At 43.5% G+C, this 24,215-nt stretch overlaps 1 protein-coding gene across 7 annotated transcripts in view; it reads right to left on the reverse strand.

The window, feature by feature from the left end:
* The window catches only part of FAM184B (family with sequence similarity 184 member B), a 58,510-nt gene that overhangs the window by 26,309 nt on the left and 7,986 nt on the right, over positions 1 to 24,215 (reverse strand). For 6 of the 7 annotated variants that reach the window (XR_009746332.1, XR_009746331.1, XM_061469868.1 and 3 more), the window contains exons 2-3: positions 7,943 to 8,689; positions 198 to 308 (exon numbers count right to left, since the gene is read on the reverse strand). Coding sequence is in view for 5 of the 7 variants with exons in the window: in XM_061469868.1 (XP_061325852.1) it covers positions 198 to 308; positions 7,943 to 8,689 (858 nt within the window). In the remaining 2 variants the exon portion in view is untranslated. The remainder of the gene's footprint in view (positions 1 to 197; positions 309 to 7,942; positions 8,690 to 24,215) is intronic. The other variant, XM_061469878.1, reaches the window with a different exon arrangement.

The following is a 24,215-nucleotide window of genomic DNA, read 5'->3' on the forward strand; positions in this document are numbered from 1 at the left end:
ATCAAAATAAGTAGGCTTGTTGATATCTTCATAGATGTTCAGGAGCAGTAATTCTTGTTACTGCTATCCAGAGTGCCTGCATATTTTCTTGAATGACAGTCACAGCAAATATGATTGAAATCTAACCAAAAATCTCTCAGATGAGAGGACAAATGAAGAGTCTTTTTATTACTGGGTTATATTTATGTCCAGTTTACCTCAAGTGAAGAGTTTTGAAGTTTCCCAGCTAGGACTTCTTTCTCTTTCTCTAGTTGGTTTAGTTCACACTCAGATTTTCTTTTAAGTTCCTCTAGCTGTTTCTGCAGCTCCTAAAGTGAGAAAAAAGGGAAAAAAAAAAGAAAAAAGAGCATGCAATATCTGGGACAGAACATGATAAAGCAGTTTACACAGTAATATGTGTTACTGTTTATACAATTATACATGCTACACTTTTTAACATCCCTTATGTATTATTTAGTCAAAGAAGTATTAATAGTTTGGCCTGATTTCTGGTTCTTTCTAGTACTAGTGTTAGCCAATACAGCTCATATAATCCTAATCTTCTACTGGAAGCTTCCCTGAGGCAGAAAATTGTTCAGCATGAAGAATCAGACTGTTTTGCCTTCAGTGGTGTTAGTGTTCAAAAAGAATTTAGTATGCAAGAACCACTCACAAGGTCTGAAAGTAATAAATATATGTTGATCATACATAAAAGTAGATGACTAATGGGCAATTAGTGGAAAAGCATTATCTTACAGTGGAGCATTAATGGGTATCTTAGTGGAGCATTACTGGATAACTTAGTGGAGCATTAATTTACAGCAGGTGTTAAGAAAATCCCAGAGAGGAAGTAAAAATAAATAAAAAAATAGAAGACGACACAATCACCTTATTTTTTGAAATAGTTTTTGGAATATCAGTGATACGTATGCAAGACGGTGACCAAGAAAGAGCCTGTAGAAAGTGTTTGTAGCAAATGTAATTGTTTACTAAAGAAAGACTGAGTGTGCAACTTGTAGAAATGTCCTGAAGTGATATATACTACAAGTGTGTAAGTGTGCTTGTTCTGCCTATTTGTGCCAATTTGCTCACTCAAAACATATTCTACCATAGTTTCAGACACCATAAATGTGGGAAAGATAGGAAAAAAACAGCAATTAAACACCTCCCTTATCCTCTACAGTCCCTTCTCACAGTCCTACTCCTGCCCCACCTCCATTTTTACAGCAAAATTACTTAAGAATTCAAGATAACAGAAAAGGTACCTAAAACCTAAGAAACTGAGAATTGTTGAGAGGATGACATTATATTAGGAAACAGAAGCACAGGCAACACTGACGTATTCCTTGCAACTCATAATTAAATAAAGGAGAACATACTAGCATTTCACAGTTAAAACCTGGATAGCAGTTAGGTAGCAATTCAAAAGATTAACAGAGACACATTAATATTGAAAAGAAAAAATACAGTTTTGTGTGTATGAAAAGAAGAGGATATAATATTATCCTCAAATAATAAGTTCTCTGATTAAAACCTGGAGATCTGGTGTTTGCAGCATTCCCACTGCAACTTTGCCAATTTACTGGCTTCTCTATATCTTAGCTTTTCTATCTGGAAAATAGATGTAATAATTCTCAGACAGTTGTTACAAGCCTTAATTCCATCAGGGGACATAAACAGCATTATTAATGATAAATATTGCAATGCTAACTTTTCCTAACTCAAGCAAAACTTAGAATTTTTACTTGATTCTTGATTTTAATATGAATCTCTGAGATGGTTATAAGCAATAAGTGCCTACTAGTATGTCTTTTTTTAATAAAGTATTTGATGTTTAAATTTGATCTGACTCGCATGAAGACCTACAGCTGGCATCATTTTAAATATACCTGTATAAACTGATTCACATAAGTGAATGCTCAAAGTCCTTTTCATAAAGCTTACACTTCACAGTGCAAATGTGTACCCTGAAGCACTGCATTTTCAAGTACTGATGAAACATGAGCACTTTCACTAGCAGGTAATTTACTCACACAGGTTTGAGAAATGAGATTACACAAATGTATACACTTCAGCAAGTTCATAGGCAGAAATTAATTCTTCTGACAAGCACTTAATTCCTAGTCTTCAAAATCTAGAAGGTACTATGAAGCCCAACATTTAGTGATAGGAGCTGCATGCTTTTTATGGCTTCCCAACTTGTCAGCAAGCGACTGAATTACTTTCAAGTAAATGTGAATCTCGGAAAGCAGCACTAAAACTGGGAAAAATAGGTACCAGTACATTCTTGGCACCAACAAGGGTCTAAAGAACACTTGACCTGATTGTCCAATTCTACAATATCTTATTTTTAGAAGATATCTGACAAACACAAAAGTAAATGAGGAGACAGAAATTCAATTCCTCCATAGTTTATGCCCACATTTGGCAAACCACTTGGGCATGCACCAAGTTATAAGCTTCAATAAGCATTAAGCATGTGCTGAAAACTAACCACGTATTTCAAGGTTTTCCTTCATTTGAACAGATTTCAGCTCATATTTAGTTTCCTACTGTACAGTGTCATTACAGATGGCAAATTTCCTGAAGCCAAAGAATTCAGCCACAGACAGCAGTTTTCATGAAAGAGAAACCCTTCGAAGAATCTCTTAAGCCAGTCACTGCTAATGCATACTGACAACAAAATTTACAGCTCAGCCACTTATAATTCATTGAGAAAAGGAATTGCTCAGGTAACGTGTCTGAGTCCATGAGAACATGAATCTTCCTTCTGACTCAAGTTAAATGAGGACATACAGATGTGGGTATTTGTAACTCCTCATCATTTCACTGGTAACACCTGTACTCTCAATCATTTACCAACACTTGGCAGAATTAGATCCTCTGCCACAGTGCAAAGTTTTGATTAATCAATATAGATGAGTATTTCAAAGCAGCAATCCATGGAAATTCAAGTCAGAAACTGGAATACACCTTCAATAAGGTTTTCTTTAGGAAGGACCTTACATTAGTCACTCTAAAGGTCACATGCAAAGCATGCAAGGATAAGTGTTGCTAAGAAGGCAGCTCATCACATCAAGGATAAATTCACCTTCCTGCCTGTGGAGTTTTTCATGGAAATACACCAGTTTGACTTTCTTTTTCCTCCCCACCCCCCACCCCACCCCAGTAAGACTGTAGCAAGAAAATCCTTGCATTTTATGTTAATTCAAAGTGCCTCCAGTGAGGATAATTCAAACGATGGCACTGTGACCAATAAGATTAAAAGCAGATGAATTAGAGCATCTATAAATAGAAGAACATTCCTACCTTCTGCATTTTTTTCTTTCAGCTTCCATGAAGTTTTAGACTGGCTTTATTTCCTTTGCATGCTTCATTACAAGGTCTTCCAGCCCTTTTGACAGCTATTCCTTCAGACAAATCTTTTCCTTATGGAACTGATGCTTCCCTTTACAAGGCAAGTTCTCTGTGCCTTTTATTCATATCCTCTTTTTAAATGGTTACAGTTTCCATAGTCTATAAAACACACTAACTATATAACATGACAAAACTAGGGTAGAATTCTGTGGTCACACTAGTCTATTTTGTAGTGAATATGCTATTTAGGTAGACGTAGTCCGCTGAAAAATACTGGCTTTATTTTAGTTAGCAATGTAGAACTGTAGTGATTCAGGCCTGTATGCCTCTTCTGCAGACTAGGAATGGGTTTTACTTTTGCTGCTCTGGTTTGAGTTGGGTGTGTAACTCACTTCCAACCACGCAGGCTTCCTCAAGGACAACCTCAGTTCTGTGAAAAAGTACAAAGGGCAATTTGTTTTTTCGTATGTCTCTGATGTCAGGTCCAATTTTCCAGAATGTTAACATAACAGTATTATAGGAGAACTAAAAAATTCAGAAAAGATTTGGGGCTGGACAGTTGTTTAAGGGGAGACATTATACAAAGGGAACTCTCAGGACACATACGTTCCTCATTGTAGTGAGTTTATTCCTGCATTATTCCTGCATAGCTTGTCAGAAGAACTGTTTTCTGTAGTTAAAGAAACCAAATCAGCATTCCAGCTTGACCTCAACAGAGAAATTCTGCTGGGTACAGAAGCAGTTGAACACTCTGCCCTGGTCTAGCTCAAGGATGTCAGTAGTTTCTTCACTATCACTGCAGCAACTCATTTAGTTCAGGTTATAAACACAAGCCAGTGTTCCACTGGATGAGGTCAGAGATCTGGGAATCTTAGAGGACTGAATGCTGTAGAATAACCCAAAAGCCATTACAGAAAGATGATACTGATTTCAGTACTTTTGGTATGCCATGCCTTTGAATAGTTGAGAGCAAACCACCTGTTTAAGCTCTTGCACATCTTCAGAGCAGCTCCTGTTCTGGCCTCTGCACAAGCCATTTGCTGTTATTTGATGTTTCAGTTCACTTTATTAACAGCTTCGCTTTGGGATTTCAACATTGTTTCCATATCTCCTGTGGTATCAACATTTACATTTCAAATAGCACAAATAACTTGCAGACTTTCCAATGTGAGTGACTACTGACAAATACTTCAGTATGACACTGACAACAATCTTACCTGCTTTTTGCAGGATTTCCTTCTCTTGAAGTAGATCTCTTTCTTTGACTACACTTAGATCTTCCTGCAGTTGTTCCACTCTGCCTTCTGATTCCAGAATTTCTTGTTGTGTTTACTTAAGCTACACTTCCAAATCCTAAAATATCCATGACATTACTTCTATTTTTATTAAATATGTTTCTTTTTTTTGTCCTCTGAACTAAATGGTCATTTTCTCTCTCAGTGTAGTTCCACAATATAAATTTTTCACCTACAGAGCTGGTTCAAATGCATTTTTTGTCTTCCATACCCTTAAGCTGTCTCTGCTGCCAGAATGTTTGTAATGTGAAGCCATTCCCTCAGATGTAGTAGGCATCATTGTAAAGTGAACACTCATCAAGAATTACGTCAGACATCTTTCAAGTGATTAGCCTAAACTTGGAACGGGATATACTTCCATTAATTTCATGACAACTCATGCCAAAAGTTAATGAATATTAGTTGGTAAGCTTCTTTTCCAGTTGCTGAAGTACAATAGTTTGTAACATAATGCAGGTGCCTAAAACCAGGAATATCAGATCCTACAGACTTGGCTGGGAATTATCTGTCCATAAATAAAGCCAAAAAATTGAACCATATTTAATGTTTTATTTCTGCATGTTCTAGTCCCAGTTTCTACATGCCCAATATAATAATGCAATATCCACTCAGACAAAATTGCCATTTGTTCCTGTATGAACATTGAGTAAAACCTTATGTATTAAAACAAACTTGTGTTTAGCACTCTTTATAGTTGAAAACTGAAACTCGTTTCTTGTACCTCCAGCATATGCCAAAATTCCAAAACTAGACAGATCAGACTTAATGACTTGTTATCCTTTGTATTCGCTCTTCCACAGTAATAATAATAACAAAATGCACGAATGTGATGCCTTTCATCTAAAGGCCTCAAATCTCTTGGCATACACTGAGAAGAAAACAGAAAATTCACCTTGCTTAAACATGAGTCCTTTTGTCTTTTAAGCCTTATAATAGCTTTTCTTGCTAGTCTTTACTAATGATCAGATGTACTAGTGATCAAAGAAATGTTTCTGTTTGCCAGTCTGCCCCTTGTTCACAGGAGTGTGAAAAATCTATTAATCTGTTTAATGGTGGCATCAGAAACAGTCAATTCAGAAAGGAGAAACTTTTCTTTATACATTCAAGGCAATATGCTCTGGTAGTATGTAAATCAGACTCATTCCAAAGACTTAGGGGATCTGAAATGTGCAAGGTGAGCATGTCCCTCAGAAAGTATTTCAGTTTTATCCAGATGATACTGAAGTTAGAAATTAAATTGCTAATGACACCACCTTCTTATTTTCAGTTCCTATGTGTCCTGGGTTTAGAAGTAGCAGTCATTTTTCTCCTTCTTAGTAGCTGGTGCAGCGCTGTGTTTTGACTTTCAGCCTGGGAACAGAGCTGATAACTCTGATGTTTTAGTCTGACCAAGGACTTTCTGAGCCTCATGCCCTGCCGGGGAGGAGGGGAAGCCAGGAGGAAGCAGAGACAGGACACCTGACCCAAACTGACCAAAGAGGTATTCCATACCACAGCACGTCATGCCCAGGATGTAACTGAGAGTTACCCGGAAGGGCTAGCACTGCAGGGTTGGACAAGGTCAGTGCTTGGTGCTTGCTCGGTCAGCGGGTGGTGAGGTGTTGTATTCTCTTCCCTTGTTATTTCCTTCATCATCATTATTATTGGTGGTAGCAGTAGTGATTTGTGTTATACCTTAGTTACTGGACTGTTCTTATCTCATCCTGTGGGAGTTGCATTCTTTTCGGTTCTCCTCTCCATCCCTCCTGGAGTAGGGGGAGGGAAAGAAGGGGGGGGAGTGAGTGAATGAGCTGCCTGGCTGGTTTTAAACCACAACACTATGTTTTACATAATGTATTCCTAAAAGACTGCATTTCTTACATGGTAAATAGGAAGAATAAATCATGTGCATAATTTTTCATGTCTCCATTTCTGCTGAATGTTACTTCAAGTACCCCCAAGAAATGAGGATTTTACTTTCCCTCTTTCCATCTGTCACTTCTAACTTCTACAGAGCCCAGACACTTTTCCGTGTTGAAACAGATATAATTTCCCTGACTCAATTTAGAACAAACTGCATCTCTGCCATTCATTATAACCTCTGCACTTTCCTGCAGAAGTTAGAGGTTGTTCTGCTGCAGAACTACACATTAAGAGAATAGTCTAAATAATATTGAGGAAGGTGTATTCAATTCACCCTCTGATCTTGTGAAATAAAAGGGCAGTGACTGAACTGAAGGCTGAACTTCCTCAAAGAACATCCTCAAAGATGGCACAAAACTCTGCACCATCAGCAAAATGATACCGACAGTCAAGATGTGAAGGCAGATAGTGAAAAGAATCAGAGTTGTCTTGGAAGAACACAGCTGACTGGGGTGACCACACTTCATACAAGGTTCTGGGGTTATCTGTCTCTAAAGGAAATAAATCTTTCCCATCAAGAAACAGTTATTCTGAAATACTCCAAGTCTAGACCTTCAAGGTGTTTTCTTATCTAATATGCATGATTGCTGTCATAGGGCTGGGGATGGGTCTGCTAGGTGAGTTTATGTGATGGGGAGGACCAGTAGTATGAGAAGGAAGTGGAACTGTTGAGCACAGAGCATGGCTGGGTGCTTCAGCTTCAGTGCAGTTCATCAGTGTCTCTCCCACATCCTGACCTTATGTACCAAATCCAGCTGGTTGGCAGACTGCCCATGATGTGTCATCAATGCAATTAAGCAGAAAGGGGCTGCAGAGCTGTGCTGCAAATGTCTGAGGTATACATCAGTGAGAGTAGACAGGCAAGTGCAAGATTAGAACTAATGGTGAAAGTCTCATGGCTCTGTGCATAGAACTCCACAGGTTTAAAGGACACTTCATTAAACATCACCTGGAACAAGCCACTATTGCAAGAGTCATAAAATACAACACACTTGATTCCTAACCTGTCAGCTCAGGTTTCTTACCCAAACTTGTTCATGTCCACGTACTAAGCTGCTGGCAGCCACAAGGGAAAAGAAGAATGTACTCTGTAAATACCCATTGCTAGCATGAGTGCCTGCCTGGTGCTCTCTTCACATTTCTGGGCAGGAAAGGTAAAGCTCTGTTCAGTCAACACATGAAGGAACACTAAGTCTAGTGTTCAAAGAGTTCTTATGAGTTACTAATAATCCCAACTCTTTTTTTAAAACTCTCAGCACTATCTTCCTCCTAAGCCTCTAAAATTGCTTTAGTGCTTACAATGCATTTGACTCAATATATTTAAAAGACCTCCTCCTCTGTCAAATTTTTAAAAACTGATAATTTGCACTTTTATAGAAAGAGATAAAGACCATAGTCTTATACCCTACCTGTATTCTCTCCTTCAGCTTCTGGGAATGCTTCTTCATCTCATTTATCTTCTGGTTTTTCTCCTCTAGGTCTGCCTCCAGCTTCTTTACCTGCTGCAGCAAAAAACCTTTCTCAGCCTCTGAGCTCTTCCTTTGCTCCATTTCTCTTTGTTGGCAATTCTTTGTTTCTATCATAGATTGTTGAGTAGCCTTTTTCAAAGTCTCTTTTTCTTTCTCACAAGAGGCTTGCAGTTTGCTTGTTTTCTGAGTATATTCTTCACTTGCTCTCTGGTTTTCACTCTTCAGGTTTTTCATCTCATTTATTAAAGGTTGTCCTTCCACACTGTATTTCTCATCTAAAATCACTTTTTCATCTATATTTTGTCTTCTGGATGCTTTGCATTCATTTACCAGCCCATCAGATTCCTGACTTAAATGTAGAAGCTTGTTTTCAAAGTCTGTGTCCACAGAAAGGACTGTTTGCACTTGTTTAATTTGCGTTCTTGGCTCCCTCTCTTCCACCTGCTTCTTGCACAACATTAACTCTGCCAAGGCTTCTTCCTTTAGTCTCTTGTGCTGTTCTACTGCAATTTCAAGGGCCTGAATATGCTTTCTTAGCAACTGCTCTTCTTCAACTTTGCTTTTACACTGGAGAATTGTTTCCCTTGTCTCAGCAAGAATGTGCTGAATTTCTTCTTCATGAGCCTCTCTCAGAGCCTGTATACTAGCTTCATGTTCATCATTCTTAGTGTTCAGGGCATATATCACCTATTGAGAGTGAGAAAAATAATAGGAAATTAAAGTATCTGGTAAATGGAAGCCATTAATTCTGTTACTGTATGTATCAAATTGTTAAATTCCAAGTTGTTAAACTGCTCCAGTTTAGTGTTTTGCTGTTGTTTCTTTGTGTTGCTTGTTTCTTTTCACTAGAGACAGACTGGACAATTATAAACTGCAAAATCTTCTAAGAAGTGTTCAGACAATGTGTTGGGGTATTTTCCTCTCACTTTCAGTAATAGCCATAAATCTCAGAAATCAAGTTTTAAAGGACTTGAGTGAGCCTCTGATGACAATAAGCATTGTTTCAAACAATTGATTTAAACCCTTTGATGCTTACTATTATTCTTGAAAATGCAAAATAATTCTCATTACTATAATACAAATTATTAGCCCAAGCATGCTTCATCTATTACCAAAGTCTCCTCACAGAAGATGTTGCACAAACATGCTATTGCTTTGGAAAGAAAAAGCTATTAGAAGCCCAAAGCAGACTGAAGAGTTCAGAGTTAAACCTGGTAAATGTGCATGTTAAGCTTAAAACAGTTTCATATAACTGCAAAACATAGTAACTGCTCTGAAAATAACACAGCTTGTTTTTACAGGCCCCATTACTGCACAGGAGCTGATCCAGTTACTACTGAACATAGTTAGATTCATATACTCACAGAATAGTTAGGGTTGGAAAGGACCTTTAGATCATCAAGTTCCAACCCCCCTGACATGGGCAGGGACACCTCACACTAAACCGTACCACCCAAGGATTCGTCCAACCTGGTCTTGAACACTGCCAGGGATGGAGCATTCACAACTTCCTTGGGCAACCTATTCCAGTGCCTCACCACTCTTACAGGAAAGAACTTCTTCCTTATATTCTATCTAAACTTCCCCTGTTTAAGTTTTAACCCTTTACTCCTTGTCCTATTCACTACAGTCCCTAATGAAGAGTCCCTCCCCAGCATCCCTATAGGCTTCCTTCAGATACTGGAAGGCTGCTATGAGGTCTCCACGCAGCCTTCTCTTCTCCAGGCTGAACAGCCCCAACTTTCTCAGCCTATCTTCATACGGGAAGTGCTTAAGTCCCCTGATCATCCCTGTGGCCCTCCTCTGGACTTGTTCCAACAGTTCCATGTCCTTTTTATGTTGAGGACACCAGAACTGCACACAATACTCCAGGTGAGGTCTCATGAGAGCAGAGTAGAGGGGCAGGATCACCTCCTTCGACCTGCTGGTCATGCTTCTTTCGATGCAGCCCAGGATACGGCTGGCTTTCTGGGCTGCGAGCACACACTGAAGCCGGCTCATGTTCATTTTCGCATCAACCAACACCCCCAAGTCCTTCTCCTCAGGGCTGCTCTGAATCTCTCCTCTGCCCAGCCTGTAGCTGTGCCTGGGATTGCTCCAACCCAGGTGTAGGACCTTGCACTTGTCATGGTTAAACTTCATGAGGTTGGCATCAGCCCAATTCTATGAATGTTAGTTTGGCAAATGAATTCTATCCCCACTGTAATTAGACTATTTAGGCTAATGAGATGCATTAGTTCATATTTTTGTAGCATAATACAGATCAAACTTCTGGGATATAAATCTATCAAGTTCTTCTATATGTTTTAGTTATGTAACAAAAACCAGACAGCTAAATTAGTAGTGAATTAAATGTAAATAAGGCCTTTTTATTCCTTCTATTGACACTGTTGACTTCGCTTCTGTACTAAAAATTCATCTGGACTACAGTGACCTAAAAATGGACAGAGGGCATAGATACAAATCTTCTATTTCCTGCATGCTATCTATCTGAAACAGCTTCACAAGATGGAGTTGAATTCATCCAAGACTGTAAAAGCCTGAGATTTAAGGAGTTATACAAGAATTTCACCAAGACAGGCACTGCAAAAGGTGAACAGAAAGGACTCCGATATCAAACAATTTGGCCTTTCTGATTATCTACATACATGTGTTTGTTTATTTACAGTGATTCATCTATGAATAAGCACAATATTTTAAAGTGTTTATATCTAGTTCTGTGGTAGCCATAGGTGTTATGATAGTAATACAGAGTAATGTAGTGCTCTTTTTATTTGAAAGCAATTCTGTCTGTGTTGCCAAACTGATCAATTTTAGAGCTGCTTTTTATAAACTGTTTTATCAACACAACTGTTAAGAGCTTTACACAACATTGACCAGCAGTGTTTACACTCACAAGGTACAGATACTGAAATAATTTTCCAGTATTTTTCCTTTCAGTCCCAGGTTCATCTCACATAATTCCAGTCTCTTAAATGACATATCTGGAATAAGAATAGAGTAGCTATATTTGGTAGGGAGTGAAAAGCATGTGTGAGGGGCTTAAATTTCATAAAGTACAGAGCAGCAGCCCTCTAAAAACTAAATCGCTTAAAAAGGCTAAGATACTGAAGAATTAGTTTCAGCACTCAAGCTTGAAGATTAAATTTAAAAGCATGCATTTTCAAATCAAAACTCTTTGTTGTGGTACTAGCCACTATTGAACGGAACTGTAGGAATAATAGAGCAGGGAGACCAGTTTCTTCCACTGTTTTAGATAATTCACTGAAGCTGTTGGTAATGGTCTAATGCTTAGTGGAATTTGGGAAATCTCTATGATGAAGTCAGACTTCAGAGGTATCCAAATGCCACCATCAGCCTGAACACAACATGAGATAGGCAGTGCTGATTTACTAGATAAATTCATAATCAAGAGTGGAAGTTTGAGTCACAAGGGGCAGAAATTCATCTCTGTTTTGCTGGTAGAATGAAGCACAGAAATGTGATCGTCAGCATCTGACCTAATTCACAGTATCACAGTATCACAGTATGTTAGAGATTGGAAGGGACCTCGAAAGATCATCTAGTCCAATCGCCCTGCCGGAGCAGGGACACCTAGATAATGTTACACAGGAATGTGTCCAGGCGGGTTTTGAATGTCTCCAGGGAAGGAGACTCCACAGCCTCCCTGGGCAGCCTGTTCCAGTGTTCCGTCACCCTCACTGAGAAGAAGTTTCTTCTCAAGTTTAAGTGGAACCTCTTGTGTTCCAGTTTGTACCCATTACCCCTTGTCCTATCATTGTTTGCCACTGAGTAGAGCCTGGCTCCGTCCTCGTGACACTCCCCCTTTATATATTTATAGACACCATTAAGGTCACCCCTCAGTCTCCTCTTCTCCAAACTATAGAGACCCAGCTCCCTCAGTCTTTCCTCATAAGGGAGATGTTCCACTCCCTTAATCATCTTTGTTGCCCTGCGCTGGACTCTCTCCAGCAGCTCCCTGTCCTTCTTGAACTGAGGGGCCCAGAACTGGACACAATACTCCAGATGCGGTCTCACCAGGGCAGAGTAGAGGGGAAGGAGGACCTCTCTCGACCTACTAACCACCGCCCTTCTAATACACCCCAGGATGCCATTGGCCTTCTTAGCCACAAGGGCACAGTGTTGGCTCATGGTCATCCTGTCGTCCACTAGTACCCCCAGGTCCCTCTCCCCTACACTGCTCTCTAACAGGTCGTTCCCCAACCTATACTAGAACCTGGGGTTGTTCCTGCCCAGATGCAGGACTCTACACTTTCCCTTGTTATATTTCATCAAGTTACTCCCTGCCCAACTCTCCAGCCTATCCAGGTCTCGCTGGATGGCAGCACAGCCTTCTGGCGTATCAGCCACTCCTCCCAGCTTAGTGTCATCAGCAAACTTGCTGATAGTACACTCAATTCCCTCATCTAAATCGTTGATGAATATATTAAATAATACCGGTCCCAGTACTGACCTTTGAGGCACTCCACTAGCTACAGGCCTCCAACTAGACTCAGCCCCATAGACTACAACTCTCTGGCTTCTCTCCTTCAGCCAGTTCGCAGTCCACCTCACTACCTGATCATCCAGTCCACACTTCCTCATTTTAGCCGCGAGGATGCTGTGGGAGACTGTGTCAAATGCTTTGCTGAGGTCAAGGTAGACCACATCCACCGCTCTGCCATCATCCATCCACCGTGTTATTTCCTCATAAAAGGCTAAGAGATTGGTCAAACATGATTTCCCCCTGGTGAAGCCATGTTGACTGCCCCTCATAACCTTCTTATCCTTGATATGCCTTAAGATGGTACCAAGGATAAGGTGTTCCATCACTTTCCCAGGGATGGAGGTGAGGCTGACCGGTCTGTAGTTACCCGGGTCCTCCTTCTTGCCCTTTTTGAAGACTGGAGTGACATTTGCTTTCCTCCAGTCCTCAGGCACCTCTCCCGTTTCCCAAGACTTGGTAAAGATGATGGAGAGTGGTCTAGCAATGACTTCCGCCAGTTCCCTCAGCACCCGCGGGTGCATCCCATCTGGACCCATGGATTTATGGATGTCCAGATTGCTCAACTGGTCTCTAACCCATTCCTCATCGACTAAGGCAAACCGCTCCGTCGACCTGACTTCATCTAAGGTCTCAGGGGTACAGGGCTCTTCAGGACTGCCCGCAGCAGAGTAGACAGAGACAAAGAAGGCATTCAGTAACTCTGCCATCTCTTTATCTTCTGTCACCAGGGCACCCATCCCGTTCATCAGTGGGCCTACATTGCCTCTGGTGTTAGTTTTGTCTGCCATGTATTTAAAAAAGCTCTTTTTGCTGTCCTTGACCCTTCTCACCAGGTTTAATTCTAAGGATGCCTTAGTCCTCCTAGCTGCCTTCCTACATCCTCTAGCAGCAGCCTTATATTCCTCCCAAGTGGCCAGCCCCTCCTTCCATGACCTGTAAACTCTCCTCTTCCACTTGAGCATACCCAGCAATTCCCTATTTAGCCACGCAGGTCTCTTGGCCCTCTTCCTTGACTTCCTACGTGTCGGGATGCTCCGATCTTGAGCACGGAAAAAGCAGTCCTTGAATGTCAACCAACTATCTTGGGCCCCTTTACCTTCAAGCAGCCCTGCCCATGGGATTTCCCCTAGCAATTGCTTGAAAAGGCCAAAGTTTGCCCTGCTAAAGTCCAGGGTTGCAATTCTACTTGGTATTCTACTAGTCCTGCCACACAAGATCCTGAACTCCACCATCTCGTGGTCGCTGCAACCAAGGCAGCCCTCAACCCTTACTGCTTCGACCAGATCCTCCTTGTTAGTGAGGATGAGATCCAGCAGCGCTCCTCTCCTGGTCGGCTCATCCACCATTTGCAGGAGGAAGTTATCATCCATACACTGGAGGAACCTCCTGGACTGTGGCTGGGTTGCAGAGTGGTCCTTCCAGCAAACATCAGGGAAGTTAAAATCCCCTACGACGACCACGGCCTGTGACTGTGAGGCCGCTCTCAGCTGCCTGTAGAAGGCCTTGTCAACTTCCTCACCCTGATCTGGTGGTCTGTAACAGACACCTACAACAGTATCCCCCCTGCCAGCCTGCCCCTTAATTCTCACCCACAGACTCTCAACTCGCTCATCATCTGTCCCTGGACAGAACTCGGTGCACTGTAGTTCCTCCCGCACATAAAGAGCAACCCCACCACCCCGCCTGGCTGGCCTGTCTTTCCTGAAAAGGACATAGCCCTCCATGACTATATTCCAGTCATGTGAGCTGTCCCACCACGTCTCTGTAATTGCCACCAGATCATAATCTCCTGACTTAACACAGGTTTCCAACTCCTCCTGCTTATTTCCCATGCTGCGCGCATTGGTGTACAGGCATTTCAGGGAGCGAGCTGAGCACACCGATTTCACCCTAGGATTGTAGGAGGCCTCCCAGTCTTCATTAATTCTGGAGCGCTGCCCCACTGGGGCAAGCCCAGCTACAACCCCATCCCCCTTCGAATCTAGTTTAAAGCTCTCCAAATGAGCCCTGCTAATTCGTGCCCCAGCATCCTTTTCCCTCTGTGAGACAAACCTTTCTCACTTGTCATTGTCCAGACTGGTGCCCTATAAAACCAGCCGTTATCAAAGAATCCAAAGCCCTGCCTGTAGCACCAGTCTCGAAGCCAATTGTTCATGAACTGAATCTTCCCATTCCTTCCCACATCAGTGGAAGATGGAAGGAGAGAGGAGAAGATCACTTGAGCCCCAGACTCTTTCACCATCCGCCCCAAGGCCCTGAAGTCTTTCTTCATCCCCCTCAGACTGCGGGAAGCAGCTTCCTCCCCACCTGTCTGGAAGACCAGCAGCGGGTAATAGTCTGTCGGGTGCACCAGGTTGGGGAGCGCCCTGGTGATATCCCTGATCCGGGCTCCAGGCAGACTACACACTTCCCTATGATGAGGGTCAACTCTGCATATCGGCCCCTCTGTTCCTCTCAGAAGGGAATCCCCTACTACAATGACCCTTCTTTCTTTCTTAACAGAGGCAGTCTTGAGGTGCAAAGTCGACTCCCTTTTCCTATGTGGCCTTGTGGGCTGGCCTTGCCCCACATTCTCACCTACCTCTCCTTCAAGATCCAGGGCCTCGAACCTATTACGGAGGGACACCTGGGGAAGCAGGGCAGGAAGGGGGGAGGGTTTCCCACGACGTCGAACTGGAACTCGCTTCCAACCCTCGTCGTCTTTTTGGTCCCCTACCTCTGCGCAACAGCTACAGGGCAGGGGCTGCTTCGGGCCATCCCCCTCTGTGTGAGAAGGCAGGGGGTCCTTCCCCTTTTGGGGGGTATCTCCCTGGAACAGTTTCGACTGGCCCGCCAGGGAGTTACTCCACCAGTCGATCTCCCTTTCACACTCCCTGATGGTCCTCAGTGTCTCAACCTCCTCCTTAAGTCTTGCCACCAGGCTAAGCAGATCTTCTACCTGCTCACACCTCACGCAGGTGGAATGCTGTCCTCCCTCCCCCGGCAGCAGCAGGCTCTGGCACTCCCTGCACCCAGAGACCTGAACAGCCACGGTCTGGGACGGGGTCTCTGTCTGAGTTGCTGTAGTCACCTTACTGCAAGCTCTCTCAATTCATTGAAGAGTTGCCCACACTAATTATTGGTCATTTTAAATCTGTGGGCAAAGTTAATCTTCTTGTAGTTTTTATGTCTGTCCCCCAAATAGTTAAGTAGGGTTCATAGAATTATATTAGTGGGGAGAAGAAATCTGCTCAGTATGTTGCAACTATTTCTGTTTCAAAGGAAAAATAGTTAAAAATCATAGAATCACAGAATAGTTAGGGTTGGAAAGGACCTTTAGACCATCAAGTTCCAACCCCCCTGCCATGGGCAGGGACACCTCACACTAAACCATACCACCCAAGGTTCTGTCCAACCTGGCCTAGAACACCACCAGTAATGGAGCATTCACAACTTCCTTGGGCAACTCATTCCAGTGCCTCACCACCCTTACAGTAAAGAACTTCTTCCTTATATCCAGTCTGAACTTCCCCTGTTTAAGTTTTAACCCGCTACCCCTTGTCCTATCACTACAGTCCCTAATGAAGAGTCCCATCCCAGAATCCTTATAGGACCCCTTCAGATATTGGAAGGCTGCTATGAGGTTTAACGACTCAATGATTCAATTTTGTGAAAATGTTTCATTACCCAGATTTTTAAAGGAAGATCTTTAAGGAGTCTAAAATTGCAGACATGTTCAGTGCTTTCAACGGGTTAGGTTTTGTTGGGGCTTTTTTTTGTGTTTTGGTTTGTTTTGGTTTTGTCTTTGTTTGGGGTTTTTTTGTTTGTGGGTTGTTTTTTTTTTATGATTCTAGATATCAATCTGAAGTTCTCCCCTTCCAAAATATGTTTTAAAATCTTGTTACAGATTATGATAAACTGACATTGTCCAATTGTACAATAAATGAAGTAAACAAAAAAATACATCAAGGAAGTTTTTACTTAATTCCTGGTTTTTCGAAGTATTTCCTTACTTTAAATACAGTAGAATTTGGAAACCTCTCCAATACTGAATTGTTGATTTAATTACAGCCCTCAGTGAAGCACATGTGGTTTAAACCCAGTCAGGTAACTCATTCGCTCACTTCCCCCCCTTTCTTGCCCTCCCCCTGCTCTCGGAGGGACGGAGAGGAGAATCGAAAAGAATGCAACTCCCACGGGTTGAGATAAGAACAGTTTAGTAACTAAGGTATAACACAAATCACTACTGCTACCACCAGTGATAATAATGATGAAGGAAATAACAAGGGAAGAGAATACAACACCTCACCACCAGCCAACCGATAACTCGCCCCCCAAGCCCGACCAAGCACCGACCCATACCTCCTCCAACCCTGCAGTCTCCCAGCCCTTCCGGCTAACTCCCAGTTACATCCTGGGCATGACGTGCTGTGGTATGGAATACCTCTTTGGTCAGTTTGGGTCAGGTGTCCTGTCTCTGCTTCCTCCTGGCTTTCCCTCCTCCCTGGCAGAGCATGAGGCTCACAAAGTCCTTGGCCAAACCAAAACATCCTTGTTATCAGCTCTGTTTCTGAGCTGAAAGTCAAAACACTGCACTGCACCAGCTACCAAGAAGGAGAAAAATGACTGCTACTGCTGAACCCAGGACAGTGAAGCACATTTTTCCAATCAAATATATCCTTTCTTGGACACATATATTATAACTTCTTTAAAAACACAGTGTTTGTTGCAGGTTGCGCCCCTGATGCAGATCTGTGATGCAGATCTGTGATAAACACAGATAAAATAAATGCTGTTTCTTCCTAATCCAGATTAAAGCATTATAGAGACTGGATCAAATTTTGCTGTCCTGTAGCTCACAGGTGAGATTCACATAGAGGAATTTTTAAAATGTAAAAATATTTCTTCACATGTTCTACGTACTTTGCTAATTAAAAAGCCTTCAGAACCCTCAGGCATCCATGAATTAATAATACCAGTTTCTTCTACTGCAGGCACCAAGATTTAAGTTCTTTGCTGCTGTAAGCAAATTCAACAGTGGGAATACATGCAAAACTTTCTCAGAGCCTTTGCTGCTACTGTGTTAAGAAAAGAGCTGTTGCTTTTTAATTCCCAGTTTATTATGTGTATACTTTGAGAAAAGAAAAGCACAGTATTCTAGGGGCTGTGGAGATTTCAGCTGCCTTGAAGTTTTCTCATCCTAATAAGATGCAGTTCATACTCTTATTTTGTTATGACTAAAGATATTCTCTACTCAGAGAGTCAGTTTTCAGAACAGAGATCATGATGAAGCCTCTAGAGCACTGTACCAGCAGCTATCCTACTTCATATAGCTATTACAATTTTGAAAAATAAAGTATCAAAAGTGATAGTTGACTACAGGAGTTGCAGAAGAGCTTCACAAACAGTGGTAAAAAGACATATAAAGTTCAGTCTAGATAAATGTAATATAATGTACTTTAAAGGAGAAAATTAAATCTTCCATACACACTGAGTCTGAAATTGCTCAGAAAAAATCTTGGAGAATGTCTCTGAGCAACCTGATCTAGTTGCAGATGTCCCTGCCCATTGCCGTGGGGTTGGGCTGGATGACTTAAAGGTCCCTCCAGCCCAAACAATTTCATGATTCTATGATGAGAGCCTAGTCCAGCTATTAATGCTTAAGATAATTTTTAATTATGCTTTGATTTTAAAATTTTAAGCATTCAAATGTAAAGCTTTAAGCCCCACAAGTCTCTGATGGCACTGATGATGTTTATATAACGAACAATGACTGCTCTGGATGACAAAGAGGCACATGTCACTATTCCAACTTGACTATACTGCCTCACCACAACCTGCCTGTATTCGTTGCTCTGGGGGCACAAGCCAGCAGGAAGCTGTTCTGTTCTCCAGTTTGCATTCCTCACCTTGAAAATCAGGGGACAAGGACTGTACCCACTGCACCCAGAGTGAAGTGGTGATGCACTGTAATTGCATTGCAATGCCCTGTAGTTTTGAAGACAATTTATTATGTTTATGAAATACTAAGGCATATAGCATCTTAGTAAAATCATTTAAACATTGTATAGAATCATAGAATGGTTAGGTTTGGAAAGGACCTTTAGATCATCAAGTTCCAACCCCCCTGACATGGGCAGGGACAACTCACACTAAACCATACCACCCAAGGATTCGTCCAACCTGGTCTTGAACACTGCCAGGGATGGAGAATTCACAACCTCCCTGGGCAACCTATTCCAGTGCCTCACCACACTAACAGGAAAGAATTTCCTCCTTTTATCCAATCTAAACTTCCCCTGTTTAAGTTTTAACCCGTTAGCCCTTGTGCTATCACTACAGTCCCACAGTCCCTAATGAAGAGTCCCTCCCCAGCATCCCTATAGGCTTCCTTCAGATACTGGAAGGCTGCTATGAGGTCTCCACGCAGCCTTCTCTTCTCCAGGCTGAACAGCCCCAACTTTCTCAGCCTATCTTCATACGGGAGGTGCTTAAGTCCCCTGATCATCCCTGTGGCCCTCCTCTGGACTTGTTCCAACAGTTCCATGTCCTTTTTATGTTGAGGACACCAGAACTGCACACAATACTCCAGGTGAGGTCTCATGAGAGCAGAGTAGAGGGGCAGGATCACCTCCTTCGACCTGCTGGTCACGCTCCTTTTGATGCAGCCCAGGATATGGTTGGCCTCCTGGGCTGCGAGCGCACACTGAAGCCGGCTCATGTTCATTTTCTCATAGACCAACACCCCCAAGTCTTTCTCTGCAGGGCTGCTCTGAATCTCTTCTCTGCCCACCCTGTAGCTGTGCCTGGAATTGCTCCTACCCAGGTGTAGGACCTTGCACTTGTCATGGTTAAACTTCATGAGGTTGGCATCAGCCCACCTCACAAGCGTGTCAAGGTCCCTCTGGATGGCATTCCTTCCCTCCAGCATATCAACCGAACCACACAGCTTGGTGTCATCGGCAAACTTGCTGAGGGCGCACTCAATCCCACTGTCCGTGTCAGTGACAAAGATGTTAAACAAGACCGGTCCCAACACCGATCCCTGAGGGACGCCACTCACTATTGGTCTCCAGCTGGACATTGAGCCATGGACCGTAACTCTTTGTGTGCGGCCATCCAGCCAGTTCTTTATCCACAGAGTGGTCCATCCATCAAATTGATGTCTCTCCAATTTAGAGACAAGGATGTCATGTGGGACAGTGTTGAACACTTTACACAAGTCCAGGTAGATGACATCAGCTGCTCTACCCCGTCCATCAGTTCTGTAGCCCCATCATAGAAGGCAGGATTTCCCCTTAGTGAAGCCATGCTGGCTGTCACCAAGCACCTTGTTGTTTTTCATGTGCCTTAGCATGCCTTTCAGGAGAATCTGCTCCAAGATTTTGCCAGGCACAGAGGTGAGACTGACGGGTCTGTAATTCCCCGGGTCATCCAATTTCCCCTTCTTGAAAATGGGGGTTATATTTCCCTTTTTCTCGTTGTCAGGAGCTTCACCTGACTGCCATGATTTTTCAAATATGATGGCCAGTGGCTTCGCAACTTCATTCCCCAGCTCCTTCAGGACCCAGGATGGATTTCATCAGTTCCCATGCACTTGTGCACGTTCAGATTCTTAAAATGGTCTCGAACCAGATCCTCTCCTACAGTGGGCGCAACGTCTTCATTCTCACAGTCCCTGCGTCTGCCTTCCAAGACTTGGGCAGTGCGGTCAAAGCTTTTGCCAGTGAAGACCGAGGCAAAGAAGTCATTCAGAACCTCAGCCTTCTCCAAATCCTGTGTAGCCAGTTCTCCCGATAGCTTCCTGAGGGGGCCTACGTTGTCCCTAGTCTGTTTTTTATTCACTACATACCTGTAGAATTCCTTCCTGCTATCCTTAACATCCCTAGCCAAGTTTAATTCTAACTGGGCCTTGGCTTTCCTAACCTGGTCCCTAGCTTCCCGGACAACATCCCTGTATTCTTCCCAGGCTGCCTGTCATTGCTTCCAGCTTTTATAAGGCTCTTTTTTCCTTTGAATTTTCCTCAGGAGCTCCTTATCCATCCAAGGAGGTCCCCTGGCCCTCCTGTTGCACTTCCTTCTAGTTGGGATGCAACACTCCTGAGCTTGTAGCAGGTGATCCTTGAATATCGCCCAACAGTCTTGGGCCCCTCTGCCCTCTAGGGCTGTATCCCATGGAACCTTCCTGAGCAGGTTCCTGAAGAGGCCAAAGTCTGCTCGTTTGAAGTCCAGGGCAGTGAGCTTGCTGCACGCTCTTCTCACTGTCCTGAGGATCTCAAATTCGACCATCTCGTGATCACTGCATACAAGGCTGCCCTGGAGCACCACATTTCCAACGAGCCCTTCCCTGTTGGTGAGCACGAGGTCAAGCATGGCATCTCTCCTTATCGGCTCCTCTGTTACTTGCAGAAGGAAGTTGTCTTCCACACAATCGAGGAACCTCCTGGACTGCTTGTGCCGGGCTGTACCGTCCTTCCAACAGATGTCAGGGTGGTTGAAATCCCCCATGAGAACAAGGGCCTGTGAGCGTGAGGCTTTTCCTATCTGTCTATGGAGTGCTTCAACCGCAGGTTCTCCTTGATCAGGCGGTCTGTAACAGATCCCCACAGTAATGTCTCCCATAGCTATATTCCCTTTAACCCTGACCCACAAACTCTCTGTTAACTGATCACCTGTCCCCAGACAGTGTTCCATACTCTCCAGCCTTTCCCTAACATAAAGGGCGACTCCCCCTCCCCGCCTGCCGGGCCTGTCTTTTCTAAAAAGCCTGTAACTTCTCGGTTTGGGGGGGGTTGTGTGGGTAGGTATGTAAAAGGGCCTGCTTGCTTGCTCCCTCGAGCAAGAGAATTGAATGGAAACAGGGTTGAACAGATCATTGTTTCTGTTCTGCCTGCTTGATGGTAAGGATGGTAACTAAAGCAGACTGGAATGTGAAGTAAGCATATTTTATATTATATATGGTATATAGTATATATTATATATCATATATTAGTAGTTAGGTATGCCTCTCTCTGTGTTCTCAAGATCAAGAATGAAACGGAAAAAACACTGTGACTCCCAAGTAGCTCTGAGAATGTCATATCTTATGTGGTGTTCCTGACTCTGATTACACCTTCAGTCATAATGCAAATCTGCGGACATGGATTAATCTGGAAATAAATACCTGAGATGTGTTAGTATTAGATTATCCACCTGCTACAGCCATAATATATAGTCACTTGCAGGCCAAGTGGTGCAAATTTTCCAGATTAGGACATCTACCAAAATATTTGTACCAGAAAGTGTCATTATTTGAAAAGCCGTAACAGGCTGAATAAATAATATTCTGCCAAAATAAAAGCAGACCCTCTACAAGGCAGTAATTTCCTCAGGTAAACTGTGCACCTTTAAACTTTTTGCCAACTGGGAATACATATTTTATCCCTCTCAGGTGTTTGCCTTCTGTGTTGTTCAGTTCTTTTTGGCAAATGCTGTCTGCTTTAAAACGTTGTGTACAGGATAATTCCTATGCGTGCAGGTGGTGTATTCCAATCAAAGGTATCAAAGAAATCAAAACACTGATGACATAAAGCAATTATTCTTCACATTTTGCGGATGGAAAAAGTAAGGAGTGAGTCATCCCGTTATTTTTCTTGAAATCACACATTCAGGATGGAAAAATAGGAAAGAAACCTGTGTTTCCTAACTCCTAGTCCTCTCACATAATCATGGAAAATGCAAGGAGTGGTGGGAAATTACTGTCCCTATAAACACAAATAAATAATATATAAAGTATATATTATGCCATGTTATGTTCACAACAGTATAGTAAGTATGAACAGATATACTAAGAAATGTTTTGGTGTATCTTAATGTCTAACTGTTCCCCAAAAGGACGAAATGCCTCCTCTGAAGAGAAATTTTGCATTTTTCTTGGTACTCTAGAAGCTACTTTCTGAAACAATGACTTGGCAGTATTGTCTTTTCTAAAGAGCCTGTAACCTTCCATTCCAACACTCCAGTCATAGGAACCATCCCACCATGTTTCTGTGATGCCTATTATATCATACCCCCATGGACGTGTACACATCTCTAATTCCTCGTTTGTTCCCCATGCTACAGGCTTTTGTATGGAGGCATCTGAGCCGAGCTCCAAATGAAGCCGGCTCATTGGCTGGAGTGGCTGGAATATATCTACATTGCTCCAAGCATTTATTATAAGTGCTGGCAACTGACTGGGTGTGTTGGGATGGAATGATGCCCCCCTCCCCCAACACATCTAGTTTAAAGCCTCCTTGACCAGTCTTGCAAGCCTCCTACCAAAACTGCTCTTACCAGACCATCTCCACCAGCCCCGGCCTACAAGCTTGGGTCCCATGTTCAAGACACCCAAACCCCTGACTATGACACCACCCTTTTAACCATTTATTAACCTGGCTAATCCTCCTAGCTTTTTTCAGGTCCTCCCCTGTATCCTGGAGTACTGATGAAAAGACAATCTGAGCTCCAGAGCCCCTAACCATCTCTCCCAGGGCTCTGTAGTCTTTCTTTATGTTCCCCAGGCTACTCCTATCTATATCCCTAGCACCCACATATATCACTAGAAGTGGGTAATAGTCCATGGGACTTACTAGAGCAGGCAGCCTCTCTGCCACATCCCTCATCCGTGCCCCCGGTAGGCAACACACCTCCCTTGAGACCAGGTCAGGCCGACAGATGAGTGCTTTTGTCGCTGTCAGAGTCCCCTACTATTATGACCCACTGCTTTTTCCTAGCAGCACCAGTAGAGATCTTTACCAGGGCATCAGCCAGCTGTTTCTGGCTCAAGTGCGTTTCCTCATTAGCCCCCTGCAGGACAGCACAGTGGTTCTGCGTGGGGACAACAGATTTAGGGAGAAGCCCCTTGCTTTTAATTGTCCTTTTCCTCCTTTTTTTTGTTGGTTTTATTTGCCACTAATTCCCAGCTTCCCGGGTTAACGGCCTCCTTTCCTCCATGAGCTAGAGGGGAAGCTCGAGGCCCCTGCACAGTTTGGGCCTGGAGCAAGCATTCCTGCTTCCTCTCAGCTTCCCTCACATCTCGCAGTCTATTAACAGCATCCCGCAGCTCAGCCCCTGCTGCAAGAGGACCTCCACCAGGGAGCACAGAGCGCAGTCCCCTGCCCATTGTGCACCATCCCCTCACCAGACCAGTGCAGGCACTCTCTACACCCCGAGCTCTGCACTGCAGCCTCCCTTCTCATCGGCTCTGTCTGGGTGCCTACGCGGCCACCGCCGGGGCAGCCAGAGCAGAGCTCCCAGAAAGGGCCCCAGTCATACGACGACGGGTGCTCACCATCCCGCTCGCCAGCCCACGCGAATTACCGCGCAAACTGCCTCAACCCACTCTGCCTCTGTTTGCCCATTCCTGGTCGCGTGCGCTCCCTGGGGCAGGTTTTTAACCAATCAGCGCTGGTGCCGCTGCTCCTGGCTCCGCCCCCTGTGAGTCAGCTGCTCGCTCTCGTCAGCTGAGCTGCCGGCTCCTGGGCAGGCCCTGTCGAGGACTGGAGGCTCCCTGGGTGGCTCTCGTCGCTCTGAGTTGAGGCTCCTGGATGCTGATGTCCCCCCCGCTCCGGTGTTGAAGGCGTCCTCTCTCGAGCTACTCACCTCAGCAAATGTTGTAAAAACATTTAAAAGTGCCACCTATAGTTCTTAACAGCCCTGTTACCAAATTCTTGCAGTTCTCTCCTCTTGAATGTAAAAAGCAAAATA

This window comes from Pezoporus flaviventris, unplaced genomic scaffold (genome assembly GCF_033815535.1).
Source record: "Pezoporus flaviventris isolate CSIRO_AGI_PZ_B2104156 unplaced genomic scaffold, CSIRO_AGI_Pfla_v1 ptg000002l, whole genome shotgun sequence".
NCBI classification, from domain to species: Eukaryota; Metazoa; Chordata; class Aves; order Psittaciformes; family Psittacidae; genus Pezoporus; species Pezoporus flaviventris.